Below are 21,984 nucleotides of genomic sequence, written 5' to 3'. Positions count from 1 at the left end.
TGTTCATGAAAAAGTAATTAAAGCAGCAAAAAGAAAAAAAGGACAAATGAAGAGGGGAAAGCAATAACTTTCTGTCCTCACACTCTGCCCACAGTCCTTGACTCAGTAGATATTTCCACTCAAATGCTTCATGTTAAAATAAAATCGCCCACTCATACAAGCCATTTACTTTAACCAAAGCCATATGTATATAGGATTGATCAAATTAAAAAGAAGTAACTGTACTTATAATTGCAGGTTTTACAAGCAAGAGGTTACTCTCTGTGGTTTAAAATCTTGGTGCAGGGTTTGCATTTGATTACAGTAAAGATTTCTATTGCTGAGATTGCTCATGCTGTTACTCATGCAGATAAACATACATTTACTATTGGCAGCCGTGGTAGTGCCACACTATTATTAAGGTTGTGTGACATTTCCTATTTTAAGACCTCATATTCAGCTGCTTATAGCTTAACCACACTTTAAACACTTGGTTGAATTTTCTTGGGAAATTTCAGTTCAAAGAGCCAAGTTGTTTCTGAAAGTTATGCTATTTGTCAGGTTTCAAAATACTAACTTTCTTTAAAAGTTGCTTTACTGACCCATACTTCTAAATAGGGACTGAAAAGTCTGGAAGAACCTAGTCTGTATTTCAGGGCTGTGGTTTGCACTGTCTCCCAAGAAAACTGCCCTGAATCTGTGTAGGTCTCTTTTTCTACTAGTCTCCTGAGCTGTCAGACCAGGTGAGTGCTCATCCTCATCTGTGAGCCCTGTTTAAGCATGCATGGGATCTCCCTGTGACGACTCAGGACACACAGTAATATCCCTTTAACTATTGACATCATTGGGCATACACAGCTGCCACAGGACATGATTCAGACCTGTGGGAACAGAACACTGAAAGCAGAGGTTCATTCCATCGTCACTTTCCACTGGCTCAGAAGCCAGACTTGGAAAGCAGAGAGGCTTTTCCATGCTCTGGGAGTACTCATCTGAGCTGTCTATGCTTTCTCCTGCAGGCTGAGATGCCCACTGTGTTCTGTTCCATATGCAGAGAGGTCAGACAGAGTCAGCATGGGTCAACTTAGACCTGTGCCAGCTCTCCTTTGGGTCAATACCTCTGCCATCAGTCCTGAGCTCTGTGTGGTCCATGCACAGCACTGCCCTGCATGTGTGCTTCGAAGCTGCTGGGAATTTACCCATCCAAACCCCAGCAGCTGTGGCATGGACACTCTCCTAGTGCATACAAAGCATCACTTTAGCTGTTCCCCAAATATGTCCATAATATTACCCTATTCCCATAACTGCAGGATGAAACGAAAGGTAATCAGAGGCAGCTTTTTATTAATGGTGAACAGGGCAGTAGGCATTTCTATAAAAAGGAAGATCTCACAACAGGAATTCTATTATGGAGGTTTGTGTTGTAGATGTCCAATTCATGCAAATTATATGTAAATTAGACACAGCCCCTTTGACTTCTGGTATGTAGCCAGCAACTCTTTCATGCTATAATGCTGGGTAACCTTTGTTTGACTGTTTTCCTCTGAAGTTAGCTATAAATCTCAGCTTTCTTTTTCTCTCTCCTAATTTTCTTGTAAAGCACAGTAGGGAGTTTATAAGAAAAAGGATGTTAACAGTCTGTGAAACCTGCTTTGTAAAAACTAAAATTAGAGAAATTATTTATTAAAACTAATCATTATGCCGAATACTCTCTGTTTAGGAAAAGGAACACTGTTCTCCAAAAACTTTAATAGGAGGGTAATATCATAGAAAATATTATTCAAGAGATCCTGATGCTACTGAATGCCCTGAGATTGGGAGAAGAACCTTCACAGGATGTATTTTTGAATTATTCCCCTCACCAAAAATGAAAAAAAGCTGCCATTTTCATTCTCAAGAAAATTCTTTAAAAATGAAGAGGTGGGTTTTCTTTTTTTTTTTTCTATTTTAAATGGAAGTCAGCTGCTAACATCTATGTCAGCAAATGCAATGGCTGATGGTTCTTAAATGCACATCACAGTTTGTGGCTCTGCAACTAGCATTTGCAATGGTACTGGACTCTCCACTCTTAGAATTTAATTATGTGGCCTTTTTGCATAAGGAGGACACTAACAGAATTGCTTTGCCTAGTGGAAGCAAAAATGCCCATGCCTTCTCCTTATGGGCTGGGCTGTAGAACCACCGACATACAGTCAGGGCCCATTGCACTGGAATTATGGCTTTATAACAATCCTCTATTTACATACACTGCTGAGGCAGTAAAAACAGCAAACAGATTTTTTAACGGCAGGCAGCCAAAACATCCCTGCAGGGCACATGCCCCTCGCAGAGGCAGGAGTGCAGGCAAGTTAAATCAGTTCTGTGACTGCTTTCCAGCCGTGAATTTTGTTAACATGAAAATGGTGTATGCCACTCCAGTAATAAGATGGGTCCAATCTTCAGTACTCCTTGTTTCTCCTCCACCCTGTATCTCCCCTCAGTTTGAACTGGCATGCACATGGCACTAGGAAAAAGAAAGGTTTCAATTTACTCATCATGAGACTGCTGAGCAATACTGTAAATAGACTCGAAAAAATCAATTCAAGGAGCTGTTCTCATGCTTCCTAGGATGTGAGGCAAATGGTTAACCTCATTTATGAAGTATGGAGTCTGAATCAAAGCCATGTTACGTTCATGTGCATCCTACAGCCACATTTCCTAGGGATTTAAATAATCATGCTTAGCAATCAGAGAAATTTTCTCTTGCCCTTGTTGTGTAGCACTCATTTTCTCTCCTTCTCTTGGTAAACAAAGACCCTTAAAGACACACAAGCAGTAACATTTCTCCTCATGCTGCACAACACATCCTGGATTGCCTGGGCTGTGCTTCATTCCTCCCAGCTGTCCTCTCATCTCTTTTCATCAACAGCAAAGCTGATAGCATCCCTGATGCATCAGTGCCATGGTATGGGAGTTGAATCAAAGCCAAGGATCCATAGGGGATGCTAGCTGAGACAGCCTAGCATGGACATAAACAGGTCTTACTTGTCAGGTCTTACTTTATAAGGGTGGGGCTATCCAACTGAGAAACTTTTGACAATTTTGCTCAGATCTCAGGACATGTCAGTCTTGAACTGTCTCAAGTTTGGGCCTGAAGTTTAGACAAATCCATGTGGTGGAAGGGAGTCAGAAAGGAAATATGAGAACAAGCTTTAAACTAATGGAAACCAAAAATATAAGCTATGGGTGCAACAGAACTGCATGGACACATTAAAGCAGAAAGCTCTGGGACAGTAGTTAAATGCTTCATAAAACAAGAGTTTTAGTGGGAACTTCCCTAGGGAACTATGACCAAAATCACTGAAAGTAAGCTGGATGGAAAGCTCTGAACTTGAAGAAAACCTCTCTCTTGAGCAACCTCCTTTTCAGAGGAAGTTTTAGTCTGCCAGAAAAGATGTGCAGTGCTGCATGCAAATATAATATAGGGAACTGGATGGGAAACCTGTATACTGCAGAGAGAACAGCCCTAGAGGGAACGTGCTACATGTGTGCCATTTGTCCTGCTGAGATGCTGGCTGTTCTGGTAACTTGTGCACTGCAGCAAGTCACTGGCATCAAATCACAAAAACCACCACATAAGCACTTGATAGGAAACTCCAACATCACAACAGTATAAACTTTGGATAGTACTACTTAGACCTGAAAGCACTCAGGCCTCTGAGCAAGCTGTAAAATACAGTTGAGGGGGGATTTATAATGGGACCAACTTGCTATTTCCATGCAGACATGTAATCAAATTACTCACAAAAGGATGAAGGTGTTTGAGGACAGCTCAGTAATTATTTGTGACAGCTCTGGAAACAGAGTAAGGCAAAACTGCTGTTGCATCTATGATGGACGTTTGAAATCACCATCTTTGTGTACAGCCTTCGATGCCGTACGGATGCTGTAAATGGATCCTGAAAAATCCAGCTGAGCATTACAGTAATTGTAATTCTATTGGTTTCTATAGAAATAGGATTATCCTAACAGCCAATAAATCAATTTCCTCCTGGAACACTTATGCAGTAAGAAGGGGCGCTGCTTCACCATTATTTATAGAGCAAACAGCTTTTACCCAATTTGCAATACCTATCAGAGTTTTACAGAGTTCATGAGATTTTTCAAGCATGTTGCTGCGTAAAACGATCTCTGGCAATACATTACTGAGGAAAATGGGGAGGGGGAAACCCATAAAGTAATGAAAGCATTTACCACCAGATGGCACAGCAGTACAGGTGCCTCCGTTCTGGCAGGGATGTCTCTCGCAGGCATCGGGATAAAGGACGCAGCCGAGCTTCAATTCCGTCAGGCCAACCACTTCTGCGAAGCTGCTGCGCTTGTTCTGGAGTGGCAGTTCATTGTTATTTAGGACAACTGAATCCAGGCAGCCCTGAAAGCCACTCAAGACCTGCGTTGTCCTCTTGTCAGTCAGGCTGCGGACATTATCCACTTGGACCTGGGCGCCGAAGTAGACGGAGCTATCTGTGCTGAGAGTCTGAAAATAGAGGGGGGCTTTGCGGCGTTCCACGTAGCTGTCATCCAGGGACAAACTCGTGAAATTGCGATTCAGCTCCAGGAAGACTGAATGCCAGCTTCCATCATTAACAGCCCTGCCAGAAATTCCCAGGATTCCTGGGCCACTTCCACAATCCAACTGGAACCAGAGTTTGCCATCGACAATCTGCAGGAGGAAAGCAGAAATCAAACTCCTTCAGGCTCTCAGTTGTCTCATAATACACTCTCACAGAGAATCTAGAAACACAGAGGACTTCTAGACAGTCTCTATACAGTGTTAAAGATGCTCTCCCACATGACACTAAAATAGCAAAAAGCTGTGCCTTTATCAGCAGCAAAAAAATATGTGATAAATATCAGCTTACTTTGAATTTATCCAAAGGCAATTACTGCAAGAAAATATAAATGTAGGAAAAAATATAGATGCAGAACACTGGCAAAAACTGGGATAACGATAAGTTTACTGAACAGGTATGGACTAGGGGACCTATGTTCTACTCTTGGCTCTGCTGCTGAACAGCTGTGCCTCTCTCAGCCATCACTCATCCATGAGCTGTGATTCTGCTCCCAGTGCTTGATGCTACCAAAAAGACAGCCAGGGCACAGGATCATTTCTCAGTGTTTGAAAGACGCTTGTGGCAAAGTCAGTGGCCACTTCTTTCAGCTAGTGATGTTAGGTACTCTGCTCACGTACACATCCTGTGCTTCTGTAACCTTTTGGAGCATCTCAACAGGGTGTGGATTTGTCCCCAAGTGTCGTTAAGTTCAGTTTCCCTAATTACAACAGTAAGATACTGGGTGACCAAAAATCAGTTATTTTCCAAAGATGCTACACTACCTGTCCTGTGTATACCTCACGGATGACATAAAATGCTTCTTACTTTTTTTTTCTTTCCTCATATTTGTGCTGGTTCATGGCTTTAGAGAGATGGTAGAGGATTTCTCACTCTCCCTCCTGTCCCTCACCCATCTGAAGTCCTCATAAAGGGAAAATATGTACTAGCCTGCTGGGGCAGGTGAAGTGCAGAGTAAGGGAATAGGTATGAAGTGCTGCTTTTCTGATTAGCAGTTTACCCAAAGATTTTAGCTTTCTCTAACAGATGGTAGATCAGTTTAAAATGGCTGACAAGGCTGGAAATAATTTCTTATGACACCTTAATTGGATTTGAGCTCTCTGAAAGCTCTTGCAAGTAATTTACCTTTATGTCATGCTTTAGGAAGTATTTATTTCTGCAAACTCCATCTCAAGACAATTCTGTCCCATTATTTATCGTCCTGCAAAGTTCAGGTGCTGTGTCCTTTTTCATCCTTCCTTGCATCACACACTGTCCTCTCACTGGTGTGTCTGTAACAGAGCCTGACTGTTCCCTGCCATCAAAGCACAGTTGCCATAGCTGTCAATGCAAGAACCCCCACAGAGCTTTGGTGGCCTGCTTAACCACCATGGCTACTGCAGATGTGAGGATGCTGCATTGTGTCCATCTGCCTTTGGCCATTTTTGGCCATTTCTAGCATTTTAAACCATGTTAGCTAGAGACATTCCTTGGCATGTGTCTCAACTGTGGGACCACACACCTCTCTGCCAGGCTCTCTGATGTGGCTTGAATGTAAATGTGAAACTGTTAATCTAAAGAAGCAGACTGTGCTGTTATGTCATTGGCGTTTCATGTCCTTGACAAAACTACCTGGAGAAAAGCTAAGAGTAAAATCTTGAGATCTGTACATCTCTGGACTCCCTCTCTTTCCCAAACCCTCAGTCTCTTGACCAGCTGAATTTGAACTGAACCCCAAGCCAAGACATGCTGGGTAATTGGGATATAAACCATATCACTCCACTGCTTGGCAGTCACTTGGACACAGAGGTGCTAAGCAGTGGCAAGCATGTGGTAAGCTCCCTATCAATGGCAGCTACCTACTTACTCAGCATGGTATGAGGGAAGGAGCTAGAATTAGCCCCTGCTATGAGCAGCTGGCTATTTCTAAGTCCCTGACCTGTAGGATGCAACTGAGAAGTCAGATCTATGATTGTAACACAACCTGCTTACGGGATGGATGTTGCACACTATTCCTACAGCTCAATCTAAAATGGCTAATGGATGTATAGAAAAATGAGTCTGGATCACTTTTCATTAAAAAGTCTTTTCTTATGGGACTCAAAACTCAGCTGTAAACCATTTCTGTAGATTGAAATTGTGCCTGTTAAAGAATTCTCCAGAGGAATCTTCGTAAACAAGATGCCCTGATAAACTGAAATTTTTCTTTCCAGAGAGAGAGCAATAGTTTCTTTTCTCCCTGTGCAACAAAATAGTCCATAAACCTTTGAAGGTGCTGCTCAGAAAGACCTGGCTCAAAAGGAATACAAATCAAACAGAAAAATACATGCCAATATATTACAGTTTGAAAAACAGACATCACTAGATAAGCAGCCAACTTGCTGCTTATTCAAAAGGCTTTTTCCTACGGAAACTCTTCTACTGATTGTGTATAATATACATATACCTCCCCTAAGACTACTTATGCCCTGAAGAACCTACTGCCTGCATGTCTATTAACCTTACTCACAGAACATGTTTTTCTAATTATCTTTATAAATACACCACCACATATGAGCACCTGGAATAAATATTAAACCATTTGTACACAGGAAATGATGATCTAAAAGATTTGCCATTAAAATATGTTTTATACATCTTTCTCATGCACTTTTAGGTCTTTTTACCAGTAGATGATCTGACATACACAGTAAATATATATTGTCTGAAAGGTTAAGTTTCCTTCCTCTCTTTGAAGAAACACTAGTAACCCCTACCTCAGGCTAGAGTGAAAGATGGAAAGGATGGTCTGAGTCTTACAGTACTAGTGTAAGACATGATAGATTTGCATGGGAATCCACACTCTACAACACTCTTCCTCTGGGATCTCAAGCAAGTCATTAGTTTCAGGTCTCCATCAGTAAAAGAGGGGTAACGTCATTTCCCTATCTCACACCACTGCTTTACAGATACATACATTAAAGACTGTGACATGCCCAGATACATCTAGCAATGGGACAATAAAAATACTTTCATTAATCAAATGGCCACAGGTCTTGCTCTAGGGGGATCGGGAGGAAATACTAGTCCCCTGATGGCCTGGTGCCTCGAGGAGGAGGAGGAAGAACAAGAAGAGCTGGTAAGGAGCAGATGCTGCAAAGGGCTCCTGTCCTGACTATTTAGCAGGGAGGCTGGCCAGGCAGGTAAAATTGCTGCCTTTACTCCTAAGCACAGAATTCAACCACCATTCAGCAATTAGTCCATTGTGTTCCCATGATTCTTTGTAACTGCTGTGATGTTGGGGTCACTGCTCAGTCCAAGCAAATAGTATGGCAATCCAATGAATGTCCAGCCACAGCAGTTATCCAGATAATAACATCAGTGGGATGGCTAGTCTAGTTGAGAGCTGGCAGCATCAGACTATCCGTGTAGGACTGAACATGTGGCACTGCTTTTTCCCCTCCATTTATGTAGTGCAATACAGCAGAGAGCTTGAGTTACTCCATCTCACATCAGAGATTTGCAAACCCTCACCAGTGCAGCCCATGGCACCAGCAGAGACCCTCTGCACCATGAAAGCAGAGACACTGCTTCATTCTAGCTGAGCAGAAAATTCCCACCAAGCTTCCACTTCTCAGTGCTTTTTAAGCTCAGGGCTTAGTTACAGTCTCAGTTATAACAACCAGGACAGGGAGGTTAATGCATACTTAAGCATATATACTTTTACAGCCACGAAATTCCTCACCTGTAAAGAAGTAAAAAGAACAGAGAAGATCTGAGAGCTGATGCAATCCATTATATTTTAACAGTTTCATTCAATGAGCAAAATGGAGCCAGACACATATTGTAAATCATATTAGAATATTAGCCTGGCTAAGATGTTTGGCTAACATCCATATTTGTGTATCAACACAGGTAATAAAATGATCAAATGGTTCTTCTGAGACCACCTCCAGCTCACACAGTCCATCTGCACTCAAACACCATGGATACAGCACGCTGCCTCCTAATCTATCTGGGGAAATACTTCGTTAGCTGAATTGCATTTCAGGTTCGTTTGTGTAAAACAGTGTATTTAATTAAAATATTACTCGTTTCAACTCCAGCCATAACTGGGACCATATCCAAGCTTCAGTCCTCGGCAGCATAAGCCAGGCAACAGTAATGTGCTAAACTGTAAAATATATACTTAACTAAATGATGCAAAAAGTTTCACATTAACTGCCTGGACAGAAGAACATATGCTTGCCTTTTACCATTTAACAGCTATATTTCTGGCATGATGGGAAAGTCTTTCTTTACTTGTTTTCAATCTTTTAAATGTCACAAAAAAGTTGAATATCCATGATATTCCTTGAAAAAAATTAGATAAATTACAGAATTCTCTTCTGCAATGGTCTTGTAATGCTTTAAACGGTTAAACCTTACTTTTCCCAGTTAGATGCTACATAGGTAAAAAGGAAATGGTGGTACTGGTTTTAGCACATGCAATCTTTTCAAAGGAGAAAAAAAGGCCATTGACCTGCATCTCATTTTGCTCCAATTGTCTTAAAAGCAAGAGCATGCAACAAAAAAAATGGTCAACCTCTCAAAATCGATTGATGAGTTGCTCTATTTGAAACAGCTGAATAAATAACACCCTTATTATATTGTATCAATGCAGTGTAGCTGGTAGGCTTTCAGCAAAGTAGTAGACAAGCAGTTTGCTCTGTGGAATTGATTATTCATCCAAGAAGGACACTGTGTTATGTTTATGAAATATTTCCATCCCTGGAGTTATCATAAATGTATGAGCTCCCAGAATTAAGCTGGTCATTTAAACACCAAAAACCATATTGCAGCATTAATTTTTAAATAGACTGCAATGGGAGAGACTTCCTTCAAAACAATCAGTGCCACTGTATGCCCCAACAGCAGTGGTGTTTTCTGCCTGCCCTCCCATGGGCTCATGGTCTAAATTTCCTCTACCTCTGCCTTTGTTTGGAGCTCAGTGATGGTGTTGGGCCCTCTGGTGCTAATCCAGCAGGTACTTAAGTACATGCTTAAAATTAAGGTATGTGAGTAGTTCCAATTGCCTTCAAATATAGGAAGTTAAGCAAATGATTAAGTGCTTTGCTGGAGTGATGCCAGAGTGCTCAAAAGAGCACAGGATTCCATCCTTTATCCTCTATTTGGAAAGCTTCTCCTTATGTTTAATTTAATTGAAAGCAATGCTCAAATGATAACAACTTCACATTTATAGACCTGTAATTAATCTACTTAATGGCCTCATTTCTGAATGCCTCCCTATCTCACAACGTAAGTACCTGGTGAAAGAAAGAAAAAAGTATTCTTACCTCTAGTTTACAAATGAAAAAAACATATGTTTAGAAAGCCTAAGCATAACTTACTTGACAACATCTGAGTTAAGGATCCCCAAAATGCAGTTCAAGAGTCAGTTGCTATCCTGAAGAGACCTGATAAGGTTAAATCCCTTGAGCATGATGCCATTTGCCTGCCACAGAGCACTTTTGTGAGACCTCAGCCTGATATTCCTCCACTAAAAGACCTTTACAAACAAAACTCTGACAATTCTTGATCTTTTAAGAGGTGCAATTTCTTTAAAAACTATGCTGAATGTAAAAATTTAGTTCTCCTTAAACACACAGAAGCCAAGGATCAGACCTGGAAAAAATGTACACATTGCAACTGTGAATCGTGCCCTACCTAAAGCTGACCACGAGGCTCTGAGAAGGTAATTCCCTGTGTCCTTCCCTGCTCAGTGCATAGGAGAAAGCAGAGGCTTTGCATCTATACACAATCCTGGACTTCACTCATCGGATACATGAGGTGGCAGCAGCACCTGAAGCTCTCTACCAAGTACTGCATGAGATGACTTTAAAGCTGGAAATAGTTTCTTAGAGCTAGGAAGCAAAACAGAGTTTGACATGGAGGTTGGCCTTTGAGATTGGAGCAGAATAGCCACAGCTCTTGTTGCTGCTCCTTGAAGTAATATTTTTAACTCTCAGCATCTTTCAAATCAAAATAATTAGGTGATTGTGCGGTGACTGAAAACACACAGTTCCTCACAACTAAGATTCAACTCAGGCCATTGCAATGAGGGGGTGGTGTTTTTATTTTAGAAACATCAACTTTTCTCTTTTGGTGGCAAAATTTCCCAAGATCAACTTTTCTTTTTTTGGTGGCAAAATTTCTCAGCTTCAACTGGAGATTTTCACTCAGTTGCCTATGAGCTGGACATGCTTTACTCCTTAATGATGTGAGCTTTATACACCAAAGTCTAACAAAATTAATGCTCCCGTTACCATTCTAACTTAATTTCAGTCATCTCTGTATCGTCTCCCATTGTTTTCAAGTGGCACCTTCCACCAGGGCCATTAGGGCTTTTTTTTCAAATATTTTTTGAAATTAAAGAATTGCAAACATTACTTACTGACATATTCTAAGAGTGACCATAATGAAGAGTTCGAAGAAGGTCTTCCAATCTGCAGTTTCATTTGATTTTCTTTGGACAAAACCATATACTTGACAATTCAAACTGCATTTCCATGTGTCTCAAACCAGAGCTTAATTATCTTGTACAAATCTGAACAATGTTGACAGTTCCCGGTCAACGACAGGCAGTACTCCTGCTCATGAAATATTTCAGTCTAACAGCTATAAAGTTATTTGTTGTCCATTAATAACTCATCTAGTCACTTTAACATTACCTAAGCATTCAGCCAACAGTACTCTGAAGATTGCAAACACAGGCACAAAAGGCTCTGTGCCATTTCTCCCACTGCTGAATTATAGAGCATGGTGTAGTTACAAATGCCAATGTCTTCATTTTGTACCTTAGAGGCTACAGCAGAAATATTATACAGGCAGGGTCTTGGATGAGCCTAGTACTCCCTTTCCATCCAGCACATATTTGCCATTTCACAGAAACACAAAAAAGGAAAAAAATATGCATGGAGAGCTTATCAATTAAATATTGATTTGTTAGCAATTTCCAGTGACCCCATGACTCTCTCAACAAATAATCTCAATCCACAGAGAGCAGAGATTTTCATATTCAGTAGGAGACATATTTTAAGCAGCTGGTTTCTGGCTTTGGCTTGATAACAGTGAGAGCATGTCCACAGACATGGACAGAAGGGAAAACCAGCAAATTCAGTATGCTTTGTTTTGACTATACAGTCATATAAATGGCCAAATTTCACATCTCGTACAGACTGGTTTCTACATGCAGACACATATAATGTTGTTGTAATGAACAACACTCAGTGGGGAATTTTCCAAGTAAAGTACCACTAACAAGCTGCTTTTCTTATTGTTGTTGTTGCTGCTGTTGTTGAAATTGTTTTTCCCTGTTAGAAACAGACTTCTTCTTCTCAATCTACAGCTGAAATGAGAACAGTATTACCCAAATCAAGAGCCAACAGAAAATACAGAATCTAGAAAAACAACTGCAGAAAAGATAAGTTATTTTAATTACCTTCAGAATTATACAGGGATTCGCTCTGGTATACATAATAATCCCATTGCTTTGCAGGGTTCGCAGACGGAGAGCCAACTTGAATTCCTCTTTCTTGCTATTTTCAGACACCCGGTATTTAATGTAGCTATTCCCAGCAAAGCTAAGGGAAGTGTGGCCTGAAATAATCATTTTGAAAAGACATATGTGCTTTTAGTGACACCTGAAATAATTCCTCAACTGTCAAGTTAATTAAAGAATTAATAAAGTTAATGAGAATGTCTAGGAAGAAATAAACCCATTTTCTATGAGAAAAAAACTAGCATCTACTACAAAATCTGTTGTATTTATTTTTTTAAAATTATTTATTTTTTAGGGGATAGAAGAAAGCTCTATTTTTCCATACTTAAAAAAAAAAAAAAAAAAAGGAGTTTTTTTCAAGTATTCAGCATTTTTCAGCTTATACACCTCTGGAGGCACCTATCTTGCCTCTCTGAAAACAGAGAGAGTCAAAGATGCCCATACCTATACATCAGGCAGTGGAGTTACAGGTGTAAAGTTAGGTGTGGGCAGATGTCAGCCAAACCCTTGCAATGAGTTCCCTGAAACCACTGTTCAGGACCACAGTTCAGTATCTGCTGTGTTTTCATCAGGCAAATAGCACAAATCCTCTGTCATGCAGCCTGGAATTCACTGAAGTCACCAGAGAGCTCCACTTCACTGACTTTCCACCTGGCTCTTTATATCCCAGGGAACAACACAGCTGCAGAGAACTAACAAATGTCCTCAAACTTTCATTTTGGGACAGTGTAGTGTTTTCATTAATAAAGACTGGAATTTTGGTAATCTAAATAGTAAGTAGAAGAGTTAATTATAGAGCTTTGCCCATGGCAGGAAAACATCTGGTATAACATTCTCTAGAAGAAATCCTGTTTTCTCAGCAGCCTGTTTTACTGATCTCATCCTTAAGCAAGTCAGTGGGAATTTCTGTCTATATACAGACCCATAGCTACAAAAACAAGTATTTACAGGGCTTATAAACAGGCACACCAAATGCCAGTGCTGAGATGGTTTAAGCAGTACATTTTCTGTTGACTTCAGTGGCATCTCTACCTACAAAATGAGAATGGCAGCACTTTATTGTTCAAGTATATCCCCCTATGACATGCACCTGAACATTCTCCCAGCTTTCCTGGTGGGCACTGGCAGATGAACGGTCTCCGATTAGCTTCATATCCCACACACTGCATGTCCCCTGGACACGGTTTCTCCAGACAGGGGTCGTTGGACCCTGGACAGAGTCCTCCTGCAATAAGTTAAAATACTGTCAGGGATACACAGTGTAAAGCATGATCTGCTGCAATACAGGAGTAAAGAAAGACAATTATTGATCTCACACTTCAGTATAAGCAAAAAAGAGCTTAATAATAATAACAACAAACCTTCATGGTAGAGATAAGCGTTTTTGTAGAAGTATGTAGCAAAACTACAATAGTTCTTTTTCAAGATGCCCTAAACACCATGGGAACATATTATAAAAACGAACTCTTATACACAGTAACTGGTTTGTAATTGGTGTTATACCTCTCAGGCCATCCATTTTCTCACAAACCTTCATGTGCAAGGGCTTTCTAGACATACGAGGAAAAAAAAATGACTTGAAGCTATGCACTCCTTTTGTCCCAGTACACCTATGAGAAGCAAATTGAAGGAGGTAGAAATAGTCACAGCACCAAGCCTGATATAGTTCAATGAGCATTTGGAAAATGTTCTCAGGTGTGACTCTTTGTGTGGTCCTGTGCAGGGCCAGGAGGTGGACTTTCATGATCCTTGTCGGTCCCTTCCAACTCAGGATATTCTGTGATTCTAAGCCATGCTGGGGCAACAGCGTGACAGCTGTACTTTTCATCCTCACACTACACAGGACATGCTGCAAGCTCAGTCACACAGCATAGGCAAATTTGGCCTCTTCCTACGTTCCTCCTGACATTTCTGAGATCTCACATCCTATCCATCTTGCCCAGGCTTCCAAAACCTCAGTTTTTTCCAATCTGAAGGGACAGAACAATGCTGAATTTTTAAATGGTTTAAAATCCTTGAGCGACACAATTACATGAAGGTTCTTCAAAACCATCTAAATTTTTTACATCTATCAAGCTGAGTATGTCAAGGAATTACTTTGAAGCCTATCAGTGTCAAAGGAACTTCTTGCATTTCGTAGGGTTTGGCTAAAACTTGTCCTTAACTTCTAAAAGTGTCTAAATAAATTTGTTTTAATTGCTCTAATCTTAAAAGATTTGCAAACACTGTCTACAATAATGCAAAATACAATACACCTGCTGCTGCTTAATATATGGATCTTCAGGAATATATGACTTCCATAACAACTAACCTTTTCTTGGTTGTAGTAAGGTTCTTGGTGTGGCTGCTATGGAATTGGGAATGGACAGACTCCTCTTGTTTTGCTTATTAATTTAATTTACTTAAGACATGCAGGTGATGAATTTAATGATAAAACACACCTTCCTACCCATCACTTTCTGAATATTGGCAGTCCTCATATATTGCAGGATCCTTATCATATTAAAAAACTAGTTTATTTTTTGGGCATATTATTTGATTTACAATTTATAAAGGAAGAAATCAACCTGTCATAGAGTACATCTCCAAAAATAATGAAAGAAAGACTCTTATTGCTCTGAGAGTTTTGTACAAGCCAAGCAGGGCTCACAGTAAGCACAGCTGAAATTACCTGACACTGTAAGTATTTTCTGGGAAAAGAAAAATTACTACTGTAGGTTTCGAAATGGACATGGGCTGACTACAAATATGGCAATTACTGTAAATGTCTTCCTTGATGTACAGCACAGTCAATTTAATGTTTAACATCCTCCCCTCCTTTATCAAACATTTGTTTGAGAGGTCTACGCAGTAAACGATTTACAGTACTGCCTTTAGCACTGTTAGAAAATGATGCATGGCATTCTTTATTAATCACATTAGTAGGCAGTGTTAACAGGAGTAACAGCTGCAATATACAGTTACAATTTAAGTCTTAATAGAATCAAGAAACAATTGTCATTTAATATTTAATAGGGTTCTGCATCACAGAACTATATTCTATTTAAAAGTACGGTCTGCAGAATTTAACAGAAAATATGATGGTTTTTATGTGGGTTTGTTTGTTTTCTTAGAATAACTCCCCCCCCATTTCTTGGAATTCAATGGAAAGTAACAATTATTTCTGAAATTATAGCAGGCTGTTAAATATTCTATAGGCCACCTTGTATTTTCTCCTTGGTTGTTTCAGCTATTTTAACTCATGTGATGAATACACAGCATTCTGGTGTACACAGAGTATATCCCTTCTCTGAAAAAACTTCAACCTTTTGTGACGCTGTAATTCAAGTAAGCCTCTGTGTAGCTGACAGACAAGCCATTTGGACAAAAGCCCCACAACTCATCAGTGTGCACCAGAAAGGGGCACTGAGATTTCCCAATGTGGCTCTGCAAATTTTCACATCCTCTAACCTATGACTTTATCTTTGACATGAAGCAATAAAGCAACAGCTTACTTTGTTATCCATCTCTGCCAGGTTTTTTAGCTGATTCAGACTCTGATTTGTACTTCAGAATCATCCTTCCACATTCAAAAATAGATAGAAAAGATCTAATGTACTTAGTGCAACTGTGGAGATGAACTAAAGAACTGCTTATCCTGAACGGCCAAGAATAGTTCTTCTGGTAAACTACAAGAAAATCAAATTTTTATTCATACTGCTGCAGCATGATTTCATAGCTGTCACAAAATTTTTAAAATATTCAGGCTTGGGAGAAGTGCTTTGTGCCTGTCTGTATGGTTATAAGTACATAAGCTACAAATCTGCATTATTGCATTGCCCCAGCTAAGACGCATTTTCAGGCTGATTTCACAACTATGTGGAGCAAAATTGTAAAATTGTTCAAGGTTACGTTGTCCACATCAAAGATTTACAGCCTGAGTTTAAATAAAATTATTCTAATGTTGCATTTCCACTCCAAAGTGCAGTCTATTTACCACCCAGTAACAGATTCAAGAAACATAGATTTGAACTGATCTTTTTTCTTCTAGGTAAGTCCAGACAATCCACAGCATTCTCTTGAAACTCACATTACTATTAATAAAACTGTTCTCTACAAGGTATCACAGAAACACATGAGCTGGCATCAACCAGTGCGTGGCAGGAGAAGGTGGAATAGACCCACTTGATTTTGACAGATCATCTTCAGTTTAATTCTCTAAAAGAAGATAAAAGCATTTCAATCTTCTAACCAATATACTGAGGAAGAAAACACTCTTCCATTGCAAAATGAGACATGTATTTAATTCCTATTCCTTCAAAAAAGGGAGAACAAATAGGACTGTAAATATATTTTGAAAATTGAGTGCTTCAATCATTTTAAGTTATGCCTTGTGATATTTTGTATTTTTCTATCAGCCCATTCTTCTGAGTCTGTAGGAGTATTAAAAGAGTCTGTTTCTCTCACTTGCAGAAAAAAGCGTGAAAAGAGGGAGACCATTGACAGCCAGAGTTGCAGGAAGTTTACAAAACAAACTTCAAACTGCTACTTGAAGTAATAATTACTTTGGTAGGGAGGGAACTCATGATCTGCAATCTGCTTTTATTTTTAGGTCATGGTGACCAGGTGTTATAGGTAACGATAATTGTATACATGTCAGCACAGACACCGCAAAATTGTTTCTGCACAAGCCAGCAATGGGGTTCATCTAGCTCAGGTGCCCCTGGAAAACTTTGTGTCACACTATATGTCCTAGTAAAATAGAATGTCTCCAAGTTTTAGAATAACAAGGCATTTGACCTTTTCCATCCAGTCCTTGATTCACAGCTTCCCTTAGGACTCCTTAAGTGATAGATACCAATTCCCACTTGCCCTGATTCTACAATCATGTCCCCACTTCACACTTCAACTCTTCCACATTTTATACGAGACTGTGCATTGTCAGCATGGGACTAAATATCAGAGATATTCACAGGGAGAAACATCTCTCCTTACTCAAGTGCAACATTAAAAGGACTATGGTCAGATCAAATCCATCAAAGTTATCTGCAGTTCTTGGTTCCTAAGCACAGACAGGACACCTTCTTCAGTCTTCCTTGCCAGGAGATTCCAGGCTCATTAGTACACAGGTGTGTGCTTCCTAAAAATGGGAAAAGCAGTGTTGTACACATAAGAATTGGGTTTTTGATGCCCAGTCCTTCAGAGCACCCAGTACTCTTTAAGATGCAATGTGTCCTCTGTGCAGCTGAGGACAAAAAGCATCTCTGAAAAATAGGTCCTATATTAATAGCAGATCCTCACAGCCTATGATTTTCTTTTGTCAGAGCATTCACAAAATGCTAGAAGGGGCTTCATAAAGTCGGAATTATGCTGTTTCATGAGAAAGTGGTCCAAGACTGCTACTCTCTTGATTAAATAACATGGATGTAAGTGTCTGCACTTTTGTTGAACACTTCTGCGTCTATTAGAAAAATTCTTTCAAACTATTAGGCCAGAACCATATTAAACATTTGAAATGGAATTCATCTCATCTAACTTTAGGGCATGATTCATCTGACTGATTTTAGACATCTAGGAAGAGATGTATCACATCATTAAAAACACCTCATTCTTTCCAGTGTCTGCAAATGGGGCCTGGAGTGACCAGCATGGATGTAGATATATATCCACATTTGTCAAGATTATTTCAATCCAGTCTTCTCCTATAAAAATAATAATGTAACCTCATTTTTGTCAGATTATAATGTAGAACTCTATAGCAAAGTAGTCTCAATAAAACCTGCTTCTCCTCTGCATCTTTATCTTAACACAAAATAATTACCTCATGAAAAAAAAAAAGGAATAGATTTTTGCTTTGGAAAAATGAGAATGCCATGCAAACTATTTTATGTAAATATATTTATTCCGTTTCTCCTATCTTTATTTTCCCCAGCACTGACAATTGTTTACATATCTCACACCATGTGATGGGAAATTGGTAAGCATAGCCCTATGGTCACACCAAAACAAATCCCACTTTGTGACAATATTTTTCACACAAAAACAAACAGATGCGGCAGAAATCTAAGGAGACAGCCTGTTATTGAAAAACTCTTTAGTTCAATTTTATTGATTTTGAAAGCAAAGATTGATGCACATGAACTTTCGAACTTATCCTTCCAGAGCTGAGCTGCTGAACCTCCAAAGTTCACCCACTGCCTGCTTTACAGTCTCCCTGCATTTTCACATTAGATAACTGTTTGCTCACAAAGGTAATCTAGGTAAGTTATGCACAGCTGGCATGCATAAATTGTGCATATCTGTGACATCTGCCAGTGGGAAAAACACTCCAAGTATGATATATATTTCAGGAATGAGTGAATTAGTTCAAACTCAAGCTTTCTGGGTCATAATTGAATCAGATCACTGGAAACATATGCAGTATTTTAATGGCTTTGTCATAATTCAAGCTATTAATATTTACTGGATGTGAAACTATCTTAGTAACAAAGGAAGTATAATACTTCTATTATACTGATAATATCTTGCTAATGCTGTCTTGTTAAACAAGCCAAAATAAATTTTGCACTTTTTTCTGACTTGCTGCATTTATGTGCATGTATAAGAACCACTGATCGAAGAAGCATTTGCATTTTTCTCAACTTTTATTCTAATCTTTAGACTTTTGAAAGCAAAACTACCCATACATTCTCTAACTAATATACCCTCAAGAGTGTGTGTTAACCTCCTATGTGAGAAAATACAGTGTGTGTCTGTGTATTTACCTAAATACCAAGGTATTTTCTGTGGCTCCTATAATTAAAAAAGAGGAGGCTGAAGCACTACATGATGAGGAGAAGGGCAAAGCATGAATTTTTACTTCCGACCAAGGTCTCTTATCTCTGTGCAAATAATATGCACCAAGGTTTTCACCTCTTTGGCAGCTATACCTAAATTGGTACCTTTGGACATTTTTTTTACTATAGGCTGGATGATAGGCTGGAAAGGCACAACCTCACCCCAAATCCTGTGGATCACCCATGGGAAAACAGCACATAGTGGCTTGAATGGGAGCAGTGGGAACCCCATCCAGCTTTTCAGCTGGACCAAGATAAGCTGCCTGTTCCAACTGTTCCATACAGCAGTCTTTAAGGCCATGATAAATGGTCCAGAGGCTGGGGACCACAGACGGTTGCACAACCACACTGCTTTTCCAGCAGCCTGCCATCCATTTTGAGGATTGACTGGTACATGACAGAAAAATCTGGAAATTGCTGTCCCAGCTGAATTTCTGTGCTTCCATTGTAAACCTGCTGTGCAGGAAGAAAAGCAGAGAGTGCCTGGATCAAAACTGTACTGCACGGTAAAGTCCCTTTTTTGGAGTTAAGCTAAGGGATTACTAGACAGAAGGAATAATACATCATTACTGATGTATTACTTTAGTAAGTAGTGAAATGAAATTATAAACAGTGAAAATTTTGGCTGCCAGAAAACAAGTTTCTGACAGTGAAGACTATCACTATCCCCAAGGAGATGAGGATTTGTAATTTCTTGATAAAAAAATGATACTAAGTTATGATTTAGAGAATATAAAAATATTTTGCAGACAGTGTTTCAGCACTGGTTCCTGGACTTGCCTGGAGGATATTGCAGCATTGTCCCTTTTAAACCTGTGAAAATTCTTATTTCAGAGACTTTCATGTGTAACAAAATGCTGACTATTTTTGTAACAGACATGTCTATTTGAAACCTAAACCACTATTACTTAAAAATTGACCAGATAGTCTACTCTTGAACGTACCTCAGATATAAAGGTATAGTATTTTTTACAGAATTGAACCTCTATGGCATTATTATTCATGTGCCGCAGGAAAAAATGATTTCTGGTTAAGTTTTATGCAATTTATGCCTATTTTCATCCCCACTGAGGTCAGCGGTAAAACATGAAGCTCTGCCGACTGCTGCAGAAACAGAGGTTGGTTATTGAGAGACATGGCTGCTGAATTCTTGTCCTGCTCGGTGTGTATGTGCATGTGTGCTTAAGATGAGGGAAACTTAAGATGTATTGATTTTACAGCAGCTTTTTTTTTCTGCTCTTAAATGAAGTGGAATGAGGAGCAAATGGCCTGGCAAACAAAAGAAACAGAGCTAGTATTATAACTGCCTAAGGTTTTAAAATCCAAGTGCAGAATCATACGGAAGACTGGCTCTTGAGTCTATTTGTCATATGCCCATGAAATCTCTGCCGAAAGTGGAGTAGCCTAAAACTCACCCTGTCCCCTGTTGCAGCATTAAAGGTCAGGAATTGCTAATAAAATACTTCACTGGTTATCATGCCTCCCTGCAAAAACAGGACTGAAAATAGCCTTTCCACCTGCCTGCCTTAGGTCAGGGGTGCTTTTCCTTGGAGACTGCTGGTGCATCGCTGCGGACCAGACTGCTCTGCTATGGTCAGACTCCAGGTTTATTCCAGTGGTGGCACCAACTGAGTGGGAGAACACATGCCTTGCTCTCCTCTCCCTCTCCCATTCCTTCCCCTCCCCTGGAAGCTGGTTGATGGCTCTGATTACGGAGCCTCCAGGAAAGCAGTCTTTGTCGTAAAAGGCCAAAGTTCATAAACTTCCATTTACATCAGTAAACACGAACAATTCTTCCTGAGCCTGAGAAATCAATTCCCACAACGCATCAGCCAGTCATGCTTTAGCGGACTGAATTGAAATGCCCCTTCTAATCTGTGTCAGAGGAATAAAATGGATCCTATCACATAATATGCAAAGATGGGAGGGGAAGAGGGAGCAGTACTCACCATTGCACATGCAGCGCACATTCCTGTAAAAGCGGGGACACACAAAACTAATTCGTGCCGTGCTATAGGTCATCAGGGAATGTGAATCAATGGACAGACTTTGCTCACAGTGTTGTTCGTGACAATCCAGTCCAGAGCAATTCTTCTCCAAGATAGCAGAAATACGAATCACATTTTCCAAGTGTCTCCTCGCATTGGTAAGCTTCTGAATCAAATAGGCAGGCTTATAGAAACCACCACTGTGTATCTGAACTGCAAACAGCATGTCAAGCTGATTGCTGCCTGCCACTGGCTGAATGCTGATGATGTGTAGGCTGTCTTGTTTTTGGGAGAGCACCGCGTTTCGCAAGGTACGCCTGAACCCATGCATGTGAAGGCCCACGAAGTCTTCCGGGGAAACGTTCTCGAAACGAATGGTGACTGTGTTCTGCAGCATTTCTTGTAGCAATTGCTCCACATGGACCACAACATCGATGGGTACCTGGAAACGGCCATCGCTGACAGAGACATTTAGGATATACTTGCCGTTATCGAGCCCTCCGAGGGCAATGATCTTCCCATCATGGCTGTTGACCTTGAACAAACTTTTCTGCTCTGATTTTAGTGTGTATGTGAGGACATCATACACATCCTGATCTGTGGCATGGATTTTCCCAATGACTCCCCCAGGAAAATCATCTTCCATGGTGACAATGAAAATCTCCAGTGGAATGGCAGTTGGTTTGTGAATGCTTTCTTCAATAACCCTCACCTGAACGTAGGTGTGGGAAACCTGCTGGGGCTTCCCAGAGTCCTTTGCCTAATTTAATTTAGAAAAAATAAAATAAAAAAATAAATCCAGAAATAAAACACACATAGAACACAGCCTACAACCACAACTTCTTGCTATGTATATTTTCGCATCATCAGTAATTCTGAAGACCTCCCAGAAGAACTTCCCAAATGTATTTGCAAAATACATATGCAAAGAAATATCTCAGCCATTTCTAGCAGTGGAACTTAGAAACTCTTTAGGGAAGCAGAGATCTCTAAATGGATTGCATAGAGAAATGTGTCAGTAGATTGTCTCATTACTCAAACTGCAACGTTCCCAGGATCCCACAGCTATCACTTGTCATCTTTACAATGGAGAA

The 21,984-nt window shown here is 40.0% G+C and overlaps 1 protein-coding gene across 10 annotated transcripts in view; it reads right to left on the bottom strand.

Moving 5' to 3' along the window:
• Positions 1-21,984, bottom strand: part of FAT3 (FAT atypical cadherin 3) — a 404,213-nt gene that overhangs the window by 22,874 nt on the left and 359,355 nt on the right. For 9 of the 10 annotated variants that reach the window (XM_050331683.1, XM_050331681.1, XM_050331687.1 and 6 more), the window contains 4 exons: positions 20,852-21,650; positions 13,178-13,312; positions 12,028-12,185; positions 4,213-4,681 (listed from right to left, as the gene is read on the bottom strand). In XM_050331683.1, the coding sequence (XP_050187640.1) occupies positions 4,213-4,681; positions 12,028-12,185; positions 13,178-13,312; positions 20,852-21,650 (1,561 nt within the window). Of the gene's footprint in view, positions 1-4,212; positions 4,682-12,027; positions 12,186-13,177; positions 13,313-20,851; positions 21,651-21,984 lie in introns of those variants that run through there. The other variant, XR_007630830.1, reaches the window with a different exon arrangement.

This window comes from Myiozetetes cayanensis, unplaced genomic scaffold, assembly GCF_022539395.1.
Source record: "Myiozetetes cayanensis isolate MyiCay16 unplaced genomic scaffold, myiCay2020 scf5-8, whole genome shotgun sequence".
Classification (NCBI taxonomy): domain Eukaryota; kingdom Metazoa; phylum Chordata; class Aves; order Passeriformes; family Tyrannidae; genus Myiozetetes; species Myiozetetes cayanensis.
Note: the sequence above shows the minus strand (reverse complement) of the source record. Positions and strands in the feature narration are given on the sequence as shown.